The 25,464-nt window shown below is 46.6% G+C and overlaps 1 protein-coding gene across 1 annotated transcript in view; it reads right to left on the bottom strand.

The window, feature by feature from the left end:
• Nucleotides 1-288: 288 nt before the first annotated feature.
• Nucleotides 289-25,464, bottom strand: part of LOC139228508 (SURP and G-patch domain-containing protein 2-like) — a 31,623-nt gene continuing 6,447 nt past the window's right edge. The window contains exons 2-10 of the mRNA XM_070859576.1: nucleotides 22,153-24,156; nucleotides 21,072-21,261; nucleotides 20,208-20,392; nucleotides 18,052-18,175; nucleotides 12,265-12,476; nucleotides 10,656-10,714; nucleotides 7,445-7,581; nucleotides 3,810-3,945; nucleotides 289-2,439 (exon numbers count right to left, since the gene is read on the bottom strand). Coding sequence (XP_070715677.1) covers nucleotides 3,810-3,945; nucleotides 7,445-7,581; nucleotides 10,656-10,714; nucleotides 12,265-12,476; nucleotides 18,052-18,175; nucleotides 20,208-20,392; nucleotides 21,072-21,261; nucleotides 22,153-24,156 — 3,047 coding nt within the window. The 3' untranslated portion in view covers nucleotides 289-2,439. The remainder of the gene's footprint in view (nucleotides 2,440-3,809; nucleotides 3,946-7,444; nucleotides 7,582-10,655; nucleotides 10,715-12,264; nucleotides 12,477-18,051; nucleotides 18,176-20,207; nucleotides 20,393-21,071; nucleotides 21,262-22,152; nucleotides 24,157-25,464) is intronic.

The following is a 25,464-nucleotide window of genomic DNA, read 5'->3' as shown; positions in this document are numbered from 1 at the left end:
GCGCTGCACTGTCGGAGGGGTAGTGCTGAGGGAGCGCTGTACTGTTGGAGGAGCCATGGAATGTTAAACTGAGATCCCTGCTGCATGTCCCAGGGGTTCAGATAGACTATAAACCTCACTATTGTTAGAGGAGCAGGGAGTATTCCTGGATGGTGACCGGCTCAACATTCTCCCCAACAACAGACGAACCACTCACTCATCTCATTGCTGTTCGTGGGATTGTGCTGTGCACAAAATGGCTGCGCATTGAATCGAGAGACATGGGAACACGACAGTGAATGAGACAAGTTTTGCGCGCAATTGCTTTATTTTTATGTTCAGTACAGTGTATCCAGATTATAAATTTCACATCGGTAAGAAACTGTCACGCTCTTTAACTCGCTCACTACCAAAGCTGACAACTTTCAGGTACAACTGTGCAGGGTAGGTGAGGGTCAGTGTGAGCAATGTCACCACCACACGTGCTGCACACACGGCGACTGGGTGAAGTGAAGCAACAGTAAATAATTGAGCAAAATCTCACAATGCTTGACTACCGATATAAATAACACGGCAAACACGATAAGCAAGTAAAGAGAACGATACAGAACACAGGAATCCAAACAAGCACTTTCACTACAATACTCTTTACAACTCGAGCAGAGCTTTTGATTACGGGCGTGTGCCTCCCTACCAGGCTCTCGATGCACAGCCTAGTGCTGCCATCACTTGTCAGCTCGCAGCTGGACCAAGACTGGAACGGGATCACCCCACCCACGGTTTACCAGAACTCCCTCCTCCCCCTCCCACACTTTGCTTGAATGCACCTTCCTGTATCAATGCCCACCTTGGTGGCTGAGAGATTGGGGGCACAGGTTATGGCGATGGGGCCAGTGCGATTGGAAGGTCAGTGCATCCTTGGGGGAAGCCAGACTCCTTTTAGTTGGAATTGTTAAAGAGGAAAGACTGCCATTGGCTGTGAATGCGTGTTTTATAAATGTGTGTACGGTTTCGCTACAAATCTTCCCCTAGCCGTGTCAACACCGACAAGCAGAGTGATCCTCTGCTCAGACCCTCCACTGTACCCAGCTCGCCCTGGCTGATGGAGCAATTGAATACTTGTCTCTTCCGCTTGCTTCATTTTGTTTTGCTTGTGATGGTGCGAGATTCCCCACAACCAAAATAAGTGCCGGGGACTGCCCCGAGATGAACACTTGGTGTGGCACAGGTTTGGCTGTTACTGTACTGAATGTCACTGTGCAAGGAGAGTTTCCATGGGCAGTCTGAAAGCCTGTAGCGCTAGCAACCGTACGTTTGGGCAGACACCAGCTCTCCACCTACAACTTGCCGATGACCCAACTGTGAACTTCCTTGCGGCCAAGTCAGATACTTACCTAAGACCAGGGCTTGTCACAGCAAACGTCAAGATATTACCTCAAAATGGGTAGTAGTAGAGAGAGAACTAACACTGGGTAATGGGAACAGGGACAGCTTAGTCAGTCCACTGGAAAACAAAGACATCTAAATTGGAGAACATGTTAACACATGTTTTTAAAAAAAATAAGAAAATGAAACAAGTGCATTATAGATTTCCTATAACAGTTCATCGTCTGACATCAAAGGGAGCAAGTATACACACCTGGGCTATCCGACCAGACACACCAACATTGGGCTCCTGGCCAATGATTGGATTTACAAAATTATCCAACTGGAGCACGGGATTTTGTGTTACATGGTCAGGTTACCATGTACAGCGAGATATCAGGTTACCAAGTACCGCGAGATACCAGGTTACCAAGTACCGCGAGATACCAGGTACCGTGAATTACCAGGTTCAGTGAGTTACCAGGTACTGAGAGTTACCAGGTTACCAGGTTCCGTGAGTTACCAGGTTACCAGATACCGTGAGTTACCAGGCTACCAGGTACCCTGAGTTACCAGGTTACCAGGTACCGTGAGTTACCAGGTACCGTGAGTTACCAGGCTACCAGGTATCATGAGTTACCAGGTTCCGAGAGTTACCAGGTGCCGTGAGTTACCAGGTACCGTGAGTTACCAGGCTACCAGGTATCATGAGTTACCAGGTACCGTGAGTTACCAGGTACCGTGAGTTACCAGGCTACCAGGTATCATGAGTTACCAGGTTCTGTGAGTTACCAGGTTCCGTGAGTTACCAGGTACCGAGTTACCAGGTACCAGGTACCCTGAGTTACCAGGTACCGAGTTACCAGGTTACCAGGTACCCTGAATTACCAGGTTACCAGGTACCCTGAGTTACCAGGTATCGTGAGTCACCAGGTCTAATGGGCTCCAGCACAGTCCTTCTCTGGATAGTTGCTATTATTAATATTCTGCATTTTCAGGTCACTTCACTTCCTGGGGCCTCAAACCCTCTCAGCCTGCGTCATGAAGACCATCCGCCACTTCCACAACGCCCAGCATCACTGGCCCAACATTAACCTGAAACAAAAAGAATAATCAAATGGGATCATTTCCGGGGAGTTTATAAATCCCCCAATCCCCACCTCCCATCCCATCCGCTCAGTTTGTTCCCCTCCAGAGTGATAAGGGGATAAGGGGTTATGGGGAACGGACAGGGAAGTGGAGCTGAGTCCATGATCAGATCAGCCATGATCTTACTGAATGGCGGAGCAGGCTCGAGGGGCCAAATGGCCGACTCCTGCTCCTATTTCTTATGTTCTCCTGAAGGTGCGGACTCTCACTGGGGTACGGCCCCCCCCTCCCTCCCCTGAAGGTGCTAACTCTCACAGGGGTACGGATCCCCTTCTCCCCTGAAGGTGCTGACTCTCACTGGGGTACAGTTCCACAGGGAACAACCACCTTCCCCCCTCCACAGTCCAAGGGACAGACACTAAGGGTAGGCCATCTTCTTTATTCTACTCTAACATAAATATACAATAGTCACTAATACATCAATAGGGAATTCAGGAGAAACTTCTTTACAGAGAGAATGGTGAGAAGATGGAACTTGCTACCACAGAGAGGTGAATAGTATCGATGCATTTAAGGGGAAGCTAGATAAACACTTGAGGAGAAAGGAATAGAGGGTTTCGCTGATGGGGTGAAATGAAGAGAGGTGGGAGGAGCCTCGTGCGGAGCACAAACACCAGCATGGACCAGTTGGGCTGAATGGCCCGTCTCTGTGCTGTCCGCTTTATGTAAATGAATGCTCATGAAACACTTTGGGACTTTGCAGAGGACCGTGATGAACTATATGTAACTCTTAATTCAGCCATGTTAACTTTTAGTTTAGCCATGAACTCACTGAATGGCGGTGCAGGCTAGAAGGGCCGAATGGCCTACTCCTGCACCTATTTTCTATGTTTTAACATCTCAGCTCCTGCTAACAATCTTTGGTTGTTTCGCAACTTTTAAGCAACCCCTCCATTTCAAAATTCTCATCCTTGTTTTCGAATGCTTCCTTGTATCGCCCCTCCCTATCTCTGTAATCTCCTCTAGCCCCACAATCCCCAAGATCTCTGCGCTCCCCTAATTCTGCCCTCTTGAGCATCCCTGATTATAATCGCTCCACCACTGGCGACCGTGCCTTCAGTTGTCTGGGTCCCAAGCTCTGGAACTCCCTCCCTAAACCTCTCTGCCTCTCTTCTCCTCCTTTAAGGGGCTCCTTAAAACCTCCCTCTTTGACCAACCTTCCCTAATATCTCCTTAAGTGGCTCGTGTCAAATTTTTTGTCTCATAATACTCCTGTGAAGCGCCTTGGGATGTTTCATTATGTTAAAGGTGCTATATAAATGCAAGATGTTGTTGTTGTGTGGCAGGTCAGCTCCGCAGATGCACGATGTACGTACCTAGGACTTGGAGAGCAGCTTGCTTCGGAAAGCCACCATCATCCGTTTACGGAAAGTTACAAACTCATTATCCGTCTCCTCCGCCTCCACAGTTCCGCCAACTCCTAGCCCAGACCTGTCTGACGATGTCACACCCCTGGGGAGGAGATAGGGTTATTCCGTAAGATTTACAGTGCTGTTACATGGCTTATTTAGCATATTTGTACCAACACACCATTTGAGGAAACAAAAACACTAGAGCAATATAGATTACGGTTGTGTGAGACTGAATTTATTTCTCAGGTTGCTTCCATGACTACCACTTTTAGAGACAGACCTGTACCCTGGTGTTATACAGTGACAGACCTATACCCCAGTGTTTTTGGGCCCAAGTTTCCACATGATTTGCGCCTGATTTTTAGGAGCAACTGGTGGAGAACGGACTATCTTAGAAATCGCAATTCTCCACATTTTTTTTTCTGCAGTTCTAGTCAGTTAGAACAGTTCTACTTTGGAACAGAATTTTTTCTTCAAAAGGGGCGTGTCCGGCCACTGACACCTGATTTCAAAGTTTCCACAGTGAAAACGTACTCCAAACTAACTTAGAATGGAGCAAGTGAAGATTTTTGTAGAACTGAAAAAACCTGTTCTACACATTAAAAAATAAGGCGCAGGTTACAAATTAGGCGTCGGGAACGAGGTGGGGGGGGGAGGGGGGAAGGGAAGTCATTAAATTCTACAATAAATCCTTATTTATACTTCTACAAATATTATACAAATAAATCCAACCTAAATAAAAATTTATAAGCAAAGAAAAGATTAAATAAACCATCTTCCTACCTGTGTGAAAGTGCTTCAGCCAGCATCACAAGTTCGTTCGTTTGTTCCCGACGGCAGGAGGGAGGGAGTGCGGGACCGACCGCAGCAGGGGGGGGGGGGGGGGGGGGGGAAGCCGTTCCAGACGGCGGGCGGGAAGGAGACAGTGAGAAGGCTTCCTGCACCTTCTCTCTGCTGCAGGAAGCCTCAGTGCTGATGGCAATGTGCTTTTATTAAAAAATGTTCAAAAATTAAACAGCTACAAAGAACTACAAAAATGGCCGAGTGCCAATGTTTCCTTCACACTGCGCGTGCGCGAACGCTCCAACGCGCACGCGCAGGGTTGCCGGCAGGAAAAAAACTAATTTAAATGGTACCCGCCCCCTCCCACTTACAAAATCGGTGCGAGTGGTAGGCTCCGCCCCCTGCACGCCGCGCCAGGCAGACATGGAGCTGCAAGGCGCTCGAGAATAGCGCGTTTTTTTATCGTGTGGAAACTTGGGCCCATACAGTGACAGACCTGCACCCACCAGTACTGTACCCCAGTGTTATACAGTGACAGACCTGTACCCACCAGCACTGTACCCCAGTGTTATAGTGACAGACCTGTACCCACCAGTACTGTACCCCAGTGTTATACAGTGACAGACCTGTACCCACCAGTACTGTACCTCAGTGTTATAGTGACAGACCTGTACCCACCAGTACTGTACCTCAGTGTTATACAGTGACAGACCTGTACCCACCAGTACTGTACCCCAGTGTTATACAGTGACAGACCTGTACCCACCAGTACTGTACCCCAGTGTTATACAGTGACAGACCTGTACCCACCAGTACTGTACCCCAGTGTTATACAGTGACAGACCTGTACCCACCAGTACTGTACCCCAGTGTTATACAGTGACAGACCTGCACCCACCAGTACTGTACCCCAGTGTTATACAGTGACAGACCTGTACCCACCAGTACTGTATCCCAGTGTTATACAGTGACAGACCTGTACCCACCAGTACTGTACCCCAGTGTTATACAGTGACAGACCTGTACCCACCAGTACTGTACCCCAGTGTTATACAGTGACAGACCTGTACCCACCAGTACTGTACCCCAGTGTTATACAGTGACAGACCTGTACCCACCAGTACTGTACCCCAGTGTTATACAGTGACAGACCTGTACCCACCAGTACTATACCCCAGTGTTATACAGTGACAGACCTGTACCCACCAGTACTATACCCCAGTGTTATACAGTGACAGACCTATACCCGCCAGTACCGTACCCGTGTTATAGTGACAGACCTGTACCCCAGTGTTATACAGTGACAGACCTGTACCCCAGTGTTATACGGTGACAGACCTGTACCCACCAGTACTGTACCCCAGTGTTATACAGTGACACACCTGTACCCACCAGTACTGTACCCCAGTGTTATACAGTGACAGACCTGTACCCACAGTACTGTATCCCAGTGTTATACAGTGACAGACCTGTACCCACCAGTACTGTACCCGTGTTATACAGTGACAGACCTGTACCCACCAGTACTGTACCCCAGTGTTTTGCAGTGACAGACCTGTACCCACCAGTACTGTACCCCAGTGTTATACAGTGACAGACCTGTACCCACCAGTACTGTACCCCAGTGTTTTGCAGTGACAGACCTGTACCCACCAGTACTGTACCCCAGTGTTATACAGTGACAGACCTGTACCCACCAGTACTGTACCCCAGTGTTTTGCAGTGACAGACCTGTACCCACCAGTACTGTACCACAGTGTTATACAGTGACAGACCTGTACCCACCAGTACTGTACCCCATTGTTATACAGTGACAGACCTGTACCCACCAGTACTGTACCCCAGTGTTATACAGTGACAGACCTGTACCCCATTGTTATACAGTGACAGACCTGTACCCACCAGTACTGTACCACAGTGTTAAACAGTTCGAATTGCTGGGCAGTTTCACAGCTCCAGTTGACGGTATATGCCCACAATTGTGCATTACTATAACCCACTGATGAGGAAGATGCTAGTTTCCGATTTCACAATGAGGGATACGAGTGCCTGCAACTGATTGACAACTAACACACTGCTCCCATTAATGGGAGTGGCGTTTGTGCTGAGACACAAACTTTCATCCCAGGCTTTTCGGCTGGATTTGAAACCAGGACCCAAACATTAAACGTCAGTGTCCAATTTACGGGGAATGGTAGCATAGTGGTTATGTTACTGGACAAGTAATCCAGAGGGCTGGACTAATGATCCGGGGTCATGAGTTCAAATCCAATGTGGAATTTAAATTCAGTTAAGTGAATAAATCTGGAATAAAAAGCTAGTATCAGTAATGGTGACCATGAAACTACCGGATTGTCGTAAAAACCCATCGAGTTCACTGATGTCCTTTAGGGAAGGAAATCTGCCGCCCTTACCCGGTCTGGCCTACATTTGACTCCAGACCCACAGCAATGTAGTTGACGCTTAAACTGCCCTCTGAAATGGCCCGGCGAGCCGTACAGTTATATCAAACCCGCTAGGAAAACCTTCACCACACGGACTGCAGCGGTTCAAGAAGGCGGCTCACCCCCACCTTCTCACGGGCAATAAGGATGGGCAATAAATGCCGGCCTGGCCAGTGACGCCCACATTCCGTGAATGATTAACAAAAAAATATCCAGCCCAGCCCCTCTCTGTCATGTTTCATACCTGTTGATGGGGTTTGTGATGCCCTGTTTTCCTGAGCCCAGCCCCTCTCTGTCATGTTTCATACCTGTTGATGGGGTTTGTGATGCCCTGTTTTCCTGAGCCCAGCCCCTCTCTGTCATGTTTCATACCTGTTGATGGGGTTTGTGATGCCCTGTTTTCCTGAGCCCAGCCCCTCTCCATCCTTCCAGCCCATCTTCTGCAGCATCTGGTAGCCAAGGTTGTCCACCGCCAGCTTGTTTTTAGTGTAATTTATATCCTCATTTTTCTGAAAGAGAAGCATTTGCTCAGAATAAACCTTTTACACCCCCGGCGGCAGATCCATTTACACAGTGTCCGGGTCCTTCAATGGCGCAGTGGGTAAAGGCACCGTGTGTGTGGATCGCAGCCTTGCACACTACAAGGAGCCTGCTTCGATCTCAGTGCCGAGAGTTAGCTGGTCTTTCTAGAGTAGAGTGGGTCACGTTCTCTCGGCCTCCCTGGCCGAAGGAAGGTCAAACCGGCCTGGGCTCCTCTGACCACCAACCAATATCTCGAGTGGGAGATTCACAGGCGGGGACAGGATTAGGCCCAGCTGGGATGCCATCCCGTCCCCTTCGGAGTTGAACGTTCTGCAGACAAGGCTCAGTCTAAGAATAAAGGGGAAGCCATTTAGGAGCGAGATGAGGAGAAACTTCTTCACTCAGAGAGTGGTGAACCTGTGGAATTCTCTACCGCAGAAAGTGGTTGAGGCCAGTTCGTTAGATATATTCAAAAGTGAGTTAGATATGGCCCTTATGGTCAAAGGGATCAGGGGGTATGGAGAGAAAGCAGGAAAGGGGTACTGAGGTCGAATGATCAGCCATGATCTTATTGACTGGTGGTGCAGGCTCGAAGGGCCGAATGGCCTACTGCTGCACCTATTTTCTATGTTTCATTGAATGGCCACTCGGTGAGCCGTTGGAGGGTGCCTGATGCTTGGGGAGTTGCACCCACAGACCCAGTACTTTTGAAAGAACGAAAGACTTGCATTCCTATAGCGCCTTTCACAACCTCAGGACGTCTCAAAACGCTTTACAGCCAATGAAGTACTGTTGAAGTATAGTCACTGTTGGAATGTGGGCAATGCGGCAGCCAATTTGCGCACAGAAGCTCCCACAATCAGCAATGTGATAATGAGCAAATAATCTGTTTCAGTGATTTTGGCTGAGGGATAAATATTGGCCTAGGTCACTGGGGAGAACGTCCCCTGCTCTTCTTCAATTAGTGCCATTGGATTTTTTTACGTCCATCCAAAAGACGACACCTCGGACAGTGTCGCACTGGTCAAGGGAGCAGGAAGTGGGTCTCATGGACAGGATTAGAAAGGTCATGAGGGGAGGTCGGAGAGAAGCTGAAGAAGGATGTGAGGTCAGGAGGGATCCTTAGAGGAAGTTCGGCTCGGTGGGCTAGGGGAAGGAAGGGAAGAGGCAGAGGCAGCCGAACGGATGGTCTCAATCATAGAGACAAAGAAGTCCATGAGCTCCTCACAATTATTGTCGGAGGTGAGGGAGGAGACTGGGGAGTGGGATTTAAAAAGATGGTTAGCAGTGGAGAAGAGAAGCTGGGGTTTATATTTACATTCCAGAATGTTTCTGGAATAATGAGCGATATTGATAGACAAGAGCAGGACCCGATAGCGCTTTATGTGGTCCAGCCAGATCTGGCGGTGAATGGCTAAACCAGTTTGTCCGCCATATTCGTTCCAGTCTGCGTCCCTTGGATTTAAGGGAGTAAAGGTCAGAGCTGTACCAGTGGGAATGGCCAGGGTGAGAGTAACTGTATTAACAGTGACTAGGGCATCAAAGGTGGTGGTGAGGGTGTGATTGAGCAGATCGGTGACTGCAGAAATATCCTGGTGAATGGAGGGCCAAAGGCTGGACACTTGGAAGTTGAGTGCAGTTGTAAGAGTCGGGAGAGAGTTTTTTCCAGGGGCAGACACAGAAAGAGGTAGGGTTTGGGGGTGTAGGGTGGAAGGGGGATGTGGATGGAGAGTGATACAAGGAAGTGGTCAGAGATGGCCTTAGCTGTGATTGACACGATGGGAGTAGCGAGGCCACGAGAGATGGCACGGTCGAGGGGGTGTCCGTGAATATGGGTTGGGGAGTTTACATGGAAGGAGAGATCAAGGGAGGATAGGAGGCTAGTGAACTCAGAGGAGAGAGAGCACGATGAATTGAGATGGAGGTTGAAATCACCGAGGATGAAAAGTTGTTCGGTGCAGAGGGAGGAAAGGAGTGAAAAAATATCGGTAATAACATTTTTACAGTACTTGGGTGCTAGAGAAGGAAAATTTTAAATGAGGTGAGGGGTGGAATAAGGTGAGATACTCAAAGGAGAAAGTGCCGGAGGAGTAGGGGGCACAGACCAAGGTGTGATTTGGTGATGAGAGCCACACAGTCACCACGACGGTCTGGGCGGGGTAAGTGGTGGAAGGTATAGCCAGGCGGGGAGGCTTCATTTAGGGTTAGGATTAGGGTAAGGTGTCATCACCCCTCAGCCAAGTTTCCGTCAGGGCCATGATGTCGATGCAATCATCCACGATAAGCTTGTGGATGGGAAGGATCTTGCTCGCAAGTGAACGGACATTCTGGAGGGAGATGTGGAGAGGGTCGGTGATGGCTGCCCCACTGCCAGGGTCCACAGGGTCAGCGGGGGGGGGTGAGCTGAACGGGGAGATTGGCACGATTAGCCTCCAGAGGGCGCGCTGGGCAGGAAGGTCGGCGAGAGAGTAGGATGAGACAGTTGGGGTTGCTGCTCGTAAGGAAGCTGCGACGAGTGCCTCGATGGGTCCTTTGCAGGAGGGCGAGAGAGGCACGGTGTGAAGCTGAAGGCTTATCTAGGAGGGAGTCAAGTCTGGGACGGCGGCAGGAGAGCAGGAAGGTTGAAGAGTAATGAAGGATGGGGGTAGGGATTTGGGAGGGCAGAGTATCCGAGAGAGGAGAGATGAAAGGAGGCATGACGACAGGAGAGAACGGTCAGGGAGGGATAAAGAGAAATGGGGTAAAAAGTGGACAAGTATTGAATGGTTCGGGTCCGGAGCAGCAGCCAAAGTGTAGATGTGAATGGACAAGGGAACACAGCTCAGGTTACAGAGGCCTGTTTAAATGTAGTAGTTAATGGGATACAATAGAGAGACCAGGGTCAAAGTCAGAGCTCCCGTGGAAGGACAAAGTCGACATGAACAGGATGGGGTGAGCAATTATTAATATATCAACTGACGTCCTAAAAAATAGCAGGATGAATATCTGGTTGGGTAACAGGGCTGAGATTTGGAAGGACAAGTAGAGATGTTGGGTCGTACAAAATGGCTCATAATCTTACCGTTTTTTTCTTCGGTTTATACGCCGGCTTGTCGTAACCGATTCTCTTCAGCTCTCGGACTGAAATGACAGCACACAGTTATTCATCATTTACACCTGTGACTTTAGCAGCAACCGATAGGACAGCGTCATCAACACAGCCTGAATGATAAGTCACGTTTCTGGATTATTATTGAACCTTTTGGATCATTTTTCCACTGATAGGATGTAGATACGAGTTATTTGAAAAAAATGCTTTTAACTTGAGTTCTGGCTTTAAATGGGATTACTTTCTCAGGGAAGCTCTGGTGAAAGGAATGCAGATTAGACGGGAGACGAAAGGCGATTAATATACTAATCAGAAGTTGTTTTTCATAGAGACGTCACAGTAACAATTTATAAGCTTATCTGGGTTATCAGAAAGCATCTCTCACCCATGTGCTGGAAAACCCTTCAACCTCAGTCTGTCTACGAGAGAGTGTAGAAGAGGGACAGGCTTTTGGGGAGAGAGACTTTTGAAACAGGACGCTGCACGGGAGGCGCGGCAGCAAAAGGCAGGGGACTGCCGAGAGAGCGGGTTCTGCCGTTGAATGTAGGAGTGAATGTAGGGGGGCTAAACTGTTCAAGTTACAACCCGTTGAAGTGGGGCAGCGTCCTGCATTCATTACTTTTATACCATTACGTGAAAATAATGTTACTAATTGATCTTAAGTGAATCTGTTGCTCTATACATCCACCAAACTGTGTAATGAAGCAAATCTGGCCTCGCCTCATCCAGTGTGAACTTGGTGGTCTTTGGAGAGATTGAAGAAACAGATGTGCGAAGGACACAAGATGTGGTCCAGATCACACTGAGGTTTCATTGTCAAGTCTCTGGGTCCTGCTGGCCTACCAGCAGAAAAAGATCAGCGTGCGTCAACTCCCGTAAAGGAAAGATGTTCAGACTACGGGGCGTCTGTTGCGAAGGTATCTATAACAGACCCCAATGGGTAACAACCACATTGGAGTGCCACCCTTATTCGGTGAGTAAGTATGAGGGGTCTTCAATCAATCCCTGGCCACATTTGGATTAACTTTAGGTGCGTCAAACTTGGTTCGGGAAGCCTTTTTACTTCTGGGCCAGAAGATCGTGGTTTCAAACCCCACTCCAGGACTTGCGTACGTAACTTAGGCTGACACTTCAGTGCGGCACGAAAGGCTTTTTGAGTCCGTGACACAGTTTCCCCCGAATATTTCATTTTTAAAATGAAAAGCTGTGGGTCTTAACTGGGAACTGATGAAAAATGTAAATAGATCAATCAGAAATGAAGAAACACTGTCACGCTAAATTTTGATTTCCGTAATTTTCTAATATCCACCTGGGATGGACAGGGGCCTGCTATTAGGGAAGATAATGTGGCGGGGGAGGGGTTACGATAGGGGAGTGAAGGGTTATGGGGAGCGGGCAGGGAAGCGGAGCTGAGCCCAAGGTCAGATCAGCCATGATCTTATTAAATGGCGGAGCAGGCTCGAGAGGCCAAATGGCCGACTCCTGCTCTTATTAAGTTCTTACCACTCCATTGAGCAACCCCTCTGATCCATACACCTCCAGTGAAGTTTAAACAGTTTGGCCTTCCAACATGACTGCTCACCTGGCGTTGGGCCTGTCTTTGGGCGGAATTTCTTGTTTGGCAGCATGCCCACTTTCAACGTCAGTCCCTTGCGCTTTCTGGTGCGCAGTGCGGAGCGCCCCGAGGGTGTTGCCTCTGGTGCGGGTTCGGTGGATTTCGCCATCACCTCGCTGTACTCCTTCACCTTCACCTTGTAATATTTGTAGTAGGAACTGTTCACGTCGTAGAGAAACCTGCAGAGACGCAAAAAAAAAAAGGAACCACTGTGATCACCTCTCCTCTCAAAAAACAAATCAGCACATCTGTTTCCGAGCAGGAGGATGGAGGGAGCAGCCATCGTGCACTCACATGCCTATTGCAGGAGGACACCAACAGGAAAAGCAATTTATACAGCACCTGTCATTCCCTTAGGATGCCCCAAAGCGCTTTACAGCCAATGAATTATTGAATTACACTCAGCAAGATCCCACAAACAGCAATGTGATAATGACCAGATCAACTGTTTTAGTGATGTTGATTGAGGGATAAATATTGGCCCCAGGATACCGGGGAGACCTCCCCTGCTCTTCTTCCAAATAGTGGCCGTGGGATTTTTAACGTCTACATGAGAGGTTTAACGTTTCATCTGAAAGATGTGGGTGGGCACCGTCGACAGCATAACATTCCCTTGACCAACACTTGAAAACAGGTTATTTGGTCATGTTGTTGGTCACTGCTGTTTGTGGGAGCTTGTTGCCTCGTTTCCTATATTTAAACAGTGTCCACACTTCCAGAGTACTTTGTTGGCTGTAAAGTGCTTTGGAAAGTCCCAAGGTTATGAAAGGTGCTATATAAATGCAAGTCTTTTTTTTTTTACAGAGGGACAGGCTGCCTCTCCCGATTCATTTCGGGGAGTTACATTAAAACCGCTCACCCTGATCCAAATCCAAAAGAAGAAAAATCTTGCATTAATATAGATCTTTCACAAGCTCGGGACGTCCCAAAGTGATGAAGATAAAAACAGAGAATAAGCCGGTTGTGAGGAGCAATGTGCTCTTTAATTTTCTTTTGGGGTGCGTTTTTTCCTATTTAAAAGCCGATGAGCCAGTAGCTGCAGTCTACAACTTTCTTCTTCATTATCAACCACACGACCAATTTTTGTATCATCTGCAAACTTCTTAATCATACCCCCTACATTCAAGTCTAAATCATTGATATATACCATAAAAAGCAAGGGACCTAGTACTGAGCCTTGTGGAACCCCACTGGAAACAGCCTTCCAGTCACAAAAACACCCATCGACTATTATCGAGCCTCTGAGCCAATTTTGTATCCAACTTGCCACTTTGCCCTGGATCCCAGGGGCTTTTACTTTTGTGACAGTCTGCCATGTGGGACTTTATCAAAAGCCTTGCTAAAATCCACATACATTGCATCAAACGCACTATCGACCCTCCTTGTTACCTCCTCAAAAAACTCAATCAAATTAGTCAGACACGACCTTTCCTTAACAAATCCGCGCTGACTGTCCTTGATTAATCAGTATCTTTCTAAATGAAGATTTACCCTGTCCTTCAGAATTTTGCCACCACCGAGGTTAGACTGACTGGCCTGTAATTACTCGGGTCTATCTCTTTCTCTCTTTTTAAACAATGGTACAATGTTAACAGTCCTCCGACACCACACCTGTAGCCAGAGAGGATTGGAAAATTATGGTCAGAGCCTCTGCTATTTCCTCACTTGCTTCTCTTAACAGCCTGGGATACATTTCATCCGGGTCTGGGGATTTATCCACTTTCAAAGATGCTAAAACCCTTAATACTTCCTCTCTCATTATGTTTATTTCATCTAATATTTCACACTCCTCCTCCCGGATTGCAATGTCTCTTTTATGAAAATAGAAGCAAAATATTCATTAAGAACCATACCCACGTCTTCTGCCTCCACACACAGATTACCTTTATGGTCTCTAATAGGCCCTACTCTTTTTTTAGTCATCCTCTTGCTCTTAATGTATGTATAAAACATCTTTGGGTTGTCCTTGATTTTACTTGCCAGAAACTTTTCATGCTCTCTCTTTGCTTTCCTCATTTCCTTTTTAATTTCACCCCTGCACTTTCTATACACCTCGAGGGTTCCTGCAGCATTGAGCCCTCGGTATCTGTCATAAGCCTCCCTTTTTTCTTTATCCTACCCTCTATGCCCCTTCACATCCAGGGGGCTGTAGATTTGTTAGTCCCACCCTTTTTCTTTAAGGGAACATATTTGCGCTGAGCCCTCACGATCTCTTCCTTGAATGCCTCCCACTGCTGAGACACTGATTTATCTTTCAAGTAGCTGTTTCCAGTTCTCTTTGGCTAAATCACATCTCAGCTTAGCAAAATTGGCTTTTCCCCAATTGAGAACTTTTATTCCTGGTCTGTCTTTGCCCTTTTCCATAACTACCCTATATCGAACTGAATTATGATCACTGGCACCAAAATGATTACATAGAAAATAGGTGCAGGAGTAGGCCATTCGGCCTTTCGAGTCTGCACCACCATTCAATGAGTTCATGGCTGAACATGCAACTTCAGTACCCCATTCCTGCTTTCTCGCCATACCCCTTGATCCCCCTAGTAGTAAGGACTACATCTGACTCCTTTTTGAATATATTTAGTGAATTGGCCTCAACAACTTTCTGCGGTAGAGAATTCCACAGGTTCACCACTCTCTGGGTGAAGAAGTTTCTCCTCATCTCGGTCCTAAATGGCTTACCCCTTATCCTTAGACTGTGACCCCTGGTTCTGGACTTCCCCAACATTGGGAACATTCTTCCTGCATCTAACCTGTCTAAACCCGTCAGAATTTTAAACGTTTCTATGAGATCCCCTCTCATTCTTCTGAACTCCAGTGAATACCAGCCCAGTTGATCCAGTCTTTCTTGATATGTCAGTCCCGCCATCCCGGGAATCAGTCTGGTGAATCTTCGCTGCACTCTCTCAATAGCAAGAATGTCCTTCCTCAAATCAGGACTGGGAATTAAAAATTAGAAATGATAGCGAGTGGAAAAGGGAAGGTGGAGCAGCTGTACTTATTAGGGATAACACAATGGCAGTAGAAAAAAGTGACGCAGCTATCAGCAAGACAAAAATAGAATCCAAATGGATAGAGATAAAGGATCAATCACGCTCATAGGTGTCTACAAACCACCTAATAATGGAAGGGAGATGGAGGAAGCAATATGCAGACGAATTAGGGAAATGAGTAAAAAACATAAAATAATAAACATGGGGGATTTCAACTACCCCGATATTAATTGGACAGAAGAGGTAGGTAAAGGGGATAAGGGAATGAAATTCCTACAATGTGAAATGGACTCCTTTCTAACCCAATATGTAAAAAGCCCAACAAGGGAAGATTCGCTATTGGATCCAGTAATGGGGAATGAACCAGAGCAGATAAGAGAAGTAAAGATAGGGAGCATCTAGGCAATAGTAACCATAATATAATACACTTTAAGATTATAATAGAGAAGGACATAAGTATGACGAAAACCAGGTTAATAGATTGGAGAAGTGCTGATTTTAAGGGGCTGTGAATAGAACTCGGCAAACTAAAATGGGCAACAATATTGGCAAACAACGATGTAGAACAACAATGGGAACATTTAAAACAGTATTCAACAGAGTGCAGGAAAATATATTCCGCTAAAAGGAAAGAACAAACTAAGCACTAATGTGACTCCATGGATGAATAAAGACATAAGGGAACAATTGAGGGTAAGGAAAGAGGCATACATTAAGTACATAGGCAGCAGGGGAGAACATGATAAGAGAGAATGCAAAGAGATTAGGAGAGAAGTCAAAAAAAAAATTGCAAAACTGCAAAAGCTTCTACAGATATGTAAAGAGAAAAAGGTTAGTAAAGACAAACGTAGGTCCTCTGCAGTCAGAATCAGGGGAAGTCATAACTGGGAACAAAGAAATGGCAGACCAATTGAACAAGTACTTTGGTTCGGTATTCACTAAGGAAGACACAAATAACCTTCCGGATATAAAAGGGGTCAGAGGGTCTAGTAAGAAGGAGGAACTGAGGGAAATCCTTATTAGTCAGGAAATTGTGTTGGGGGAAATTGATGGGATTGAAGGCCGATAAATCCCCAGGGCCTTCTCTATTATAATCTTAAAGTGTATTATATTATGGTTACTATTGCCTAGATGCTCCCTATCTTTACTTCTCTTATCTGCTCTGGTTCATTCCCCATTACTGGATCCAATAGCGAATCTTCCCTTGTTGGGCTTTTTACATATTGGGTTAGAAAGAAGTCCATTTCACATTGTAGGAATTTCATTCCCTTATCCCCTTTACCTACCTCTTCTGTCCAATTAATATCGGGGTAGTTGAAATCCCCCATGTTTATTATTTTATGTTTTTTACTCATTTCCCTAATTCGTCTGCATATTGCTTCCTCCATCTCCCTTCCATTATTAGGTGGTTTGTAGACACCTATGAGCGTGATTGATCCTTTATCTCTATCCATTTGGATTCTATTTTTGTCTTGCTGATAGCTGCGTCACTTTTTTCTACTGCCATTGTGTTATCCCTAATAAGTACAGCTGCTCCACCTTCCCTTTTCCACTCGCTATCATTTCTAATTTTTAATTCCCAGTCCTGATTTTTCTATAACCATGTCTCAGTAATCCCTACTATGTCTGGTTCTTCACAACGCATGATTGCCTCCAGCTCCCCTGTTTTATTAGACACTGTGTGCATTGTTGCAGACACAGTTTAACTCATTAATAGGATTCCCTCACATTTTATGTGTAACCATCTTCTGTAACTCTATTTACTCCCTTGCCATCCATGTCCTCCCTTACATTCGTCTTTCCTTTGTTCTGTTCCTGTGTTGTTTATATTTAGGCTGCATAAGTTTCTTGTAGATCCCTTCACCATCTTGCTAGTTTAAAGTCTTTGCCACCTCCTTATTTACCTTTTCCGCTTGGACACGGGTCCCACCCCGGTTCAGGTGGAACCCATCCCATTGGTACAGCTCCTTCATGTCCCAGAACTGGTGCCAATATCCCATGAAAAGCAATCCCTCTTTTCCACACCAGCCTTTTAGCCACGTGTTAATTCTCTTGAGCTGTCTGCTTCTATTCGAATTTGCAATCAACCCCACTCCAACTCCCCCACCGACCCATCCCCCCACCCATCCCACTCCAACTCCAACTCCCCCCCCCAACCCCCCCCACTCCAACTCCCCCCCTACTCCCACTCCAACTCCAACTCCCCCCCCACCCCCACTCCAACTCCAACTCCCCCCCCACCCCCACTCCAACTCCCCCCCCACCCCCACTCCAACTCCAACTCCCCCCCCACCCCCACTCCAACTCCAACTCCAACTGCCCCTCCCCCTTTTAGCCTGGGGCACTGAGTGCAATTGTAGTACCCAGCAAGGTCAGCTAACTCGTGTGGATACAGGACAATCGAACCAGGGCCTTTCTGGTCTGTTTCGGTATCACACCAGGGTGTGGATATTTCAATTGAGCCATGGGAAAGGGGCAACATTGCCGCTAAGCTGTGGTCTGGAGGTCCCGCGCAGACCGCTCATCAGCTGCTACAGCGAAGAAACTGCGTGTGTGAAAATTTGAATGGGCTGTGCGCCCAGTTAAAGGGACCGCACACCTAAAATAAAAATTAGGGGGAATATTGGAGAGGGGGCTTTCAATTTCTTTGGGATCAACTGACCTAACGCTCCCTTGGGTTGGGCAGCATAAGGGAATGGATCCTGCCCCACATTCTTACATCCCTGAAGTGTCAGCAAGCAGCCAGTCTCTGTACACTTACCAGAAGGTTGGATTATCCCGATTGTTTTCAATGGCGATCTCTTCCAGATCTGGGCCACATTCAGCCACAAACTTGGCCAGTTTCTCCGCAGTGGTTCTCGTCTTGACGTCACTGAGAGATCCATCTGCGAGAAAGTCTAGTTAGTAATTTCCAGAGAACACAGATTGCTCGGGCACAGCAGCCACTGACCTGCTGTTGATTTTCACTACACGTCCACGTCCTCAGCACCACGCTCTCCTCGAACCTCTCACAAAGGAGGCCCAGCCGGCCGCTAGGCCTTGGCTGACTTTGCCCCGAGCCAGAAACATGCCAGTGCACCATAGCGGTTGGGAATGACCTCCCTTTAGACTCCTCCCCAACCCCAACCTGTGAGGGCGCACCTGCTCTCTGCATGCTGCCTGCCTGCGGGGGCTAGGAGTGAGACCAAGCCTGCCACCCATCAGTGCTATAACACTGAGCCTGCCACCCATCAGTTCCGTCCAACACTCTCTTAAAATCATGCTGCACTCCGTGACGGAACGGAGGGTGTTATCAGGCGGTGTTACCCCTCCCCACAACATCAGGGAAAAATATTTGCAAATCAATGAATTGACAATAATTTAGTTTAGTATCTACAGGATGGGAATCTCCATCAAGGGTACACATATTTTATTGGTATTTATCCCCATTAATTGCCTTCTTTGGGTGTATTTTGTTGGGGGATGGGTAGCCTCTAATTGTATTTCTTTCTTCTCCCCGTGAATTTAATTTACCGTAGGCCAAATTGTCTCCTTCTGTGCTGTAAAGTCTACGATTGCCCCTGAAAGCACTGACTGAAGCCTGGGTTCCCATCTCCTGATCGTTATCCAGTGACCCTTACTGGAAACTGCGCACATGTGGACAGCGGGCAGAGAGAGAGAGCATCAGTGTTGGCCGTGAAACCCCATTCCATTGATCACCCTGTCGACACTCACTGTCTGGGTTGACACTCTGTTCATTGTATTCAATTGGTGGGTATTAATTGGGGGCTCTCTCGTGTTCATGCATATAGAAGCAGGCTCAGGAAAAGGGTGCACGGTATGTCATGTGTGCCTCTAAATAAAGGCTTGTAAGCAACTAAAGACGAGGCTACAGTATTCTATCCTTTGTCTTCTGGCTATCTGACTTTTCAATACACACACAAAAACAAAGACTGGCCACATAGCAAAGTCACGGACTTTGAGGAACTGAATCCCAGGATGAGTCAGCATCCTGCAGACAACTGGGAAAATAAAATCTTACAGCCTGGAGTTTTGTCAGGACAATGTTCGAGGGTGTTCTTATTTATAATTTACCCCTCAAAACAAGATTCTTAAATATAGATATCACAGATTTATTAAGCATATAGCACATGCAACAGCACTTAAATATACACCTAAAAGACAGTACATGCAACTGAACCGGTTACAGTTCTGAGCTCAGTATCTAAATCCAAATACTCCCAAAACAGCCAATTTTTATACATTTTTTTCCCTCCATGACAGTCCACACAATTCTGCATTACATAATTATACAACTGTTGAAATACAACTTCATATAAGGAGAATTTAATTGACTTATTCCTAATCAATAACTTTAGTTTTCCTTACTCAACAAGCTCTTTTTCCGTAGACCAGTACAACTCCCCAGTTTGTTACCGTATCGATAGTTTCATTTGTTACATATAATTGCTATTCCACCAAGTGAAACTTTAATTATAATCTGTCTTTGATTCGGTACCATACTGTAACAGTCAACCTGCTGCTCCTACAGATACCCTAATTAAAGATAATGTATACCCAGATGTTCGTCCTTGCACAATGAGCTGTTTTTCCTGCACGAGTTATCAACTGATTAAATATATGAATCAGTCTGCAATGACATGCCTTTTATTTAGATTTAATGAAGCGACTAAGCTGACCAATGCTGCAGGCTCAATAGCCCAGTGGTATTAAATATTAAAATTGACTTAAACTTCTCTGTTTACCAGGCAAAGGCCAACGGTCACCGACAACAACAACTTGCATTCACATAGTACCTTTAATGTAGTAAAACATCCCAAGATGCTTCATAGGAGCGATTATCAAAAATGACTACAATGTAAAGAGAAATGAACAGTCTGATTAACCCTTCCCTTACAACAGTTATGTTATCACTACCTTTTTCTGCAGTTGTCAAGGTCTCCAGGAATTCTGGCTGGAAATCTCCTGGTACGTCATCCAGGAATGTTTTGCACCCCGACGCACTGTTTGCAGCAGCATCAGGTTTGTCTGTCTCTCGACAGAACTGCGCCACTTTCTGCTTGTAATACTTGTACTCGTTGCTTTCTGGGTTAAGTAAAAACCTTTTTAAAAAAAAAAAATTGCTCATTTTAATGTTAGAAGGCAAGTCTGTTACCCACATCATAGCTGACAGCCTCCCCTCCTGAAGCTGCTAATTCTTGCTGGGGTACATCTGCGGGGCACCCACAGGCCTCCAGTATTTTGCCCAAGTGGCTGTTACAGTGTTTGTATGTCAGGCCTAGACAGGGAATATCATTAGGCTATTCAACTATGAAGATGGGCTATCAGGCTGGGGTCAAATCAGAATCCCTGTTGTTTTCAATACGTGATCTCTATAAGAGAAAGACCTGAACTGACAGGCAAGAGAATTTGTCTCTTTAAAAGGATCCTGAAAAGTAGATTTTTTCCATTTGAAAATGGAGGCAATGCTTTGGACAAACTGCCCACTCTAGACTTGCCAGCCCCCTTAGGGGAGATTTCCTGTCATATCTGTATTGAGAGGGTTGTGAATCTTTGGAATTCTCTGCCCCAGAGGGCTGTGGATGCTCAGTCAGTGAGTACATTCAAGATTGTGATCGACAGATTTTTGGGCACTGAGGGAATCAAGGGATGTGCATATAGTGCAGGAAGGTGGAGTTGAGGTGAAAGATCAGCCAAGATCTTACTGAATGGCGGAACAAGTTCGAGGGACAGAATGGCCTACTCCAGCTCCTATTTCTTAAGCTGCGTAGTTGTGCTTACCTATAATTGGAGTCCTCTTTCTTGTACTGGATGACGGCTTTCTCTGCTGCCTCACCCTTCTCTGCTACAAACAAAGCCAGTTTATCAATAATGGTCTTGATCTGCGTGTCTTCTGGGGGGCAGATGCTCTCATCAGCCGCTGGTGCCGAAGAACTTTGCTTGCTGGCTATGGCATCTGCTAAAGAGGAAACTTAAAAAAAACACAACAGTTGAAGACATCTCTGTGGAAAGGAGGCGAGTCAACAGGAGGCGGCAACAGAATCTCAAAACAGCAAAACAAAGGCACAAGAATTTGGAAGGGAAACGTACTGGCTTTCCTTTTTGTGATTGGATCTAAATTGATACAGCAAGTTCAGTTCTCAGGCATTCGGGCTTCTGCTAGCAAGACAGCAGGTGTGAGGCCCACTCTCAAGCCATTGAAATGCACCCATGTAGCCAACCGCTAGCGGGCATTCGGTACCAGCCAGGCCAGGAACTGGGCGAAGAGATGAAACTTCTGCTCATTGTGTTGACTGATCAACGGGCTTTTAATAACAATATGCAGAACTTTCCACTCACTGTTAGATCATGGCAGATTCAAAATATCGCCAACAGAGACTTTCAATAATACCTAGAGTATATTGTAATCAAAACTAAAAAAAAAATTCATTCACAGGATGTGGGCATCGCCAGCAAGGCCAGCATTTATTGCCCATCCCTAATTGCCCTTAACGGAGTGTCACACTGGGCCATTTCAGAGGTGCAGTTAAGAGTCAGCCACATTGCTGTGGGTCTAGAGTCACATACAGGCCAGACTGGGTAAGGGCAGCAGATTTCCTTCCCTAAAGGACATTAGTGAACCAGATGGGATTTTATGACAATCCTATAGTTACATGGTCACCATTGGTGATACCAGCTTTTTATTAATTCCAGATTTATTTAATTACCTGAATTTAAATGACCTCAGCTGTCGTGGATTTAAACTCGTGTCTCTGGATCACTAGTCCAATAACATACCCACTATGCTACCGTACCCTATTCAAGCTGTGTATCTGTTGTAAAATACAGTATTACAAACTGTGAAATTAATTGGAGTACTTACTTCTTGAGAGCGCGTCGTTGTTTGATTGTTCCTCCGCGTTAATCGTGAACTTACTGGAACAAGAAACCTGGCTAGGTACTGGAGGGAAGTAGACTTGCTCTGCTCTGTTCCTCAGCTCGTGTGTGTATTTGTTCCCAAACAGCTGATTGTTCTCCAGATTCATGAAATTATCATACTTTGGAGCCACTGACACCAGCCCGGTCTTGTGCAACAGATTCTTCCTTCTCTCTTGGCTGACAAAAGCAAAGGTTTGCCCAATGAACACCATTGACTGGCGGCAAGCCATGATCGCCCGCTCGAGCGCACTGGCAAGTTCGTTAGGGGTCTGCGAGCTTGGCGGCTTGGAGCTCAGCTCATGGTTACTGCTTGTTAAAAGGAGTGGGCCTATGCATTCTAGCAGCTTGCTCTGGATCTTTTGCAAAAGAGGTTCTTCTTGACGTACAACATTGTCCAACTCTATCCTACTTGAAATGACATTCTTCCTTCTCAAAAGAGATACAAAAGAGTTATCTATCACAGGGCACGTGAGGCCTGGGTGCACCACTGATGTCGACTGACAGATATCCTGATGCTGCTTTGCCATCAAGCACCGGAAGGCCAAGGCTACCTTAGAATGGGTATCTGTGTTGGGATCAAACTTCTTTTTTATGGAATGGTCAACCGCGACACTATGAAAGCCAGCCCATTTTATTATCTGCCGCCCCAGTTCCATTTGACTACCTGGAGCAACAGATACATTCCCCAATGACTGCAAGTGAGGAGAGTCTGGGGCCACATTTGTGTAGGTGGCCACTGGCACGCTGGACACAGAAGACCCCATTAAACCAGCAGGGGCTGTCCCGAGAAGCCCAGGGGCGGTCCCTAAAAGCCCAGGGGCTGTTCCCAGAAGGCCCGGGGCTGTTCCCAGAAGGCCCGGGGCTGTTCCCAGAAGGCCCGGGGCTGTCCCTAGAAGGCCAGGAGCTGTCCCGAGCAGACCAGGGGCTGTCCCAAGCAGACCAGGGGCCGTCCCAAGCAGACCAGGGGCTATCCCTAGAAGCCCAGGTGCTCTCCCTAGAAGGCCCCGTCGCACTGGAGCCTTTGGACGCTTAAGCAAAGGCGCTCTTGCACTTTTAGGAGGCACATGAAAAGAACGACTTCTTCTGGAAGCTTCCGTGCTTTTAGGAACATAACTGTGCTGGTCCAAGTGAGGGTTATAATCCTCAGCTGCATGGAATCCATCTGTAGGTGCATCGGTCTGATAAACAGAAGAATCCATTTGAGAGGTGTCCCTGGATGGGTCTCTCCAGGATGTGTGAGTGGGGTCATTCTTACTAGCCGCCATACGGCGAGCATTATCAATAACGTTACTTAATAACTTGTATAACTCTGCATCAGGCGCCTTAACAGGACTCCTGGGTCGAGGGTTTGATCCCTGATCCCTGGTCTCATCGCCAGGGCTCCAGGATCGCCTGTGTGATTCCGAGTGTCCTGTTTTATCAACAGGATTTTGGGATCTATTGTATGAACTTTGACCATCTCTGCCATCAGGACTTTGAGATCTCCTATAGAATTGGTAATCTCTCGAGTCATTAACTGGACTTTGAGACTGCCAATTACTTGGGCTGGTTGGTCTTCTGTACAATCCTGGCCGATCTCTAGACTCAGCAGGGCTGACTGATCTTCTGTAGATCCCAGATCCCCTCCTGGCATCACCATCATTGGAATTTCCAAACAACCCTGGATCCCCAGTGGGTTCAACGGGGTTCCTTAATTCATTATACTGCGAATGGTGATCATCTCTGGCATCGTGATCCAGGAAATTCTCTCTTGCTGATGTAGAATAGGAAGCATCATCATAATACCTTCTGTTATCTTCGGAAGGCATTTCTGCCTGATTGGACATATTCCTCCATCTCTCCGACCTGTGAGATGGAGATTCATAGTCATCATAGGGCCGGTCATCGTATTGTGTATTTTCTTCATAAGATTCCCTGGGATATCGCCTGGGTGCATAGTTGAGCATTTCTTCAATGGTAGAGGGGGGGGAAGAAAGGAAGAAAAAACGTGTTTAGCTTTTCTTTTATTAAAATTGAAACAATTCTAAAAACGTTGCAATCTATATTTCATGTAAAAGCTAATGTATTAGAGATCACTTGGGCATGCTGATAACGCCACGAAGATCAGGAAGACATGATGGGTTTGCAAGCACAAAGTGCACCTGGCTAACTGCTTTTAGGAAATCTGACATAGTCCAAGTGATGCAAGTGAGAAAATCAGGAATGATTTGTCCTATCAATGGGGGCATGCGTTGTCCTCCTCAAGATACTAAACAATGAGCATTCTAAAGAGAGAGCCTCACACCTTTTGTCCTCTGGGCTCAAGAATAGATGGTGAATGGAGGTCTGAAGTGCCCTGGCACCAACCCACTTGCTCAAATGGAGCAAAGCAGCTTGGAGAAAGCCAACTTTAGACAAAGGTATACTGGACCATACTGCGCCAAGATACGCTGGCCATTTGTAATCCATTCACCAAGGACCAAATTCAGCAGACAAGATCCCGTACAATTACTCTCTCCTTTGTAACACATAAGGCAATATTGTGTAGCTCCAGATGTGGAGGTGCAAGTTTGCGTTGCTTCACCTCCAACACGTTGATGAGGCTCAACTTATACTTTGGCTAAAAGCTGAATGTGTCGCCGAATAACGAGCCACCTCCCCAATCAGTCCTTACAGGTAAATCAAGGACAAGAGGTCCTGAATGGTTCATGATGTTGATAATACATCAAGGTTCGTCTTCCCCAAGGATGGCTCAGTTCTTCTTGGAATCTTTGCTGACTCCATAAGGAAAGCCACTGTTGAGTAAGAAACTCAAGGGTGACATGGAAGTGTGAAGAAAATTTGTGTTATGCAAGACGCACTCAAAAGATAACATTTCGTATGTGGGCTGGCACCAATGAAAAAAAAAAGAGTTGCATTTCTAAAGCACCTTTCACCACCTCAGGATCTCCCAAAGCGCTTTACATCCAACGAAGGATTTTCTGAAGTGCAGTCACTGTTGTAATGTGGGAAATGCCGCAGCCAATTTGTGCACAGCAAGCTCCCACAGACAGCAATGTGATAATGACCAGATCAGTTTTAGTGATGCTGGTTGAGGGATAAACATTAGCCAGGACACCTGCACTTCTTTGAATAGTGCCATGGGATCTTTTACGTTCACTTGAGAGCGCAGGCAGGGCCTCAGTTTAACGTCTCACCCGAAAGACGGCATCTCTGACAGTGCAGCGCTCCCTCGTACTGCACAATGAAGTCTTATGGTACAAGTTCATTACAAAAG

Source organism: Pristiophorus japonicus, chromosome 18 (assembly GCF_044704955.1).
Source record: "Pristiophorus japonicus isolate sPriJap1 chromosome 18, sPriJap1.hap1, whole genome shotgun sequence".
In the NCBI taxonomy this organism is placed as follows: Eukaryota; Metazoa; Chordata; class Chondrichthyes; family Pristiophoridae; genus Pristiophorus; species Pristiophorus japonicus.
Note: the sequence above shows the minus strand (reverse complement) of the source record. Positions and strands in the feature narration are given on the sequence as shown.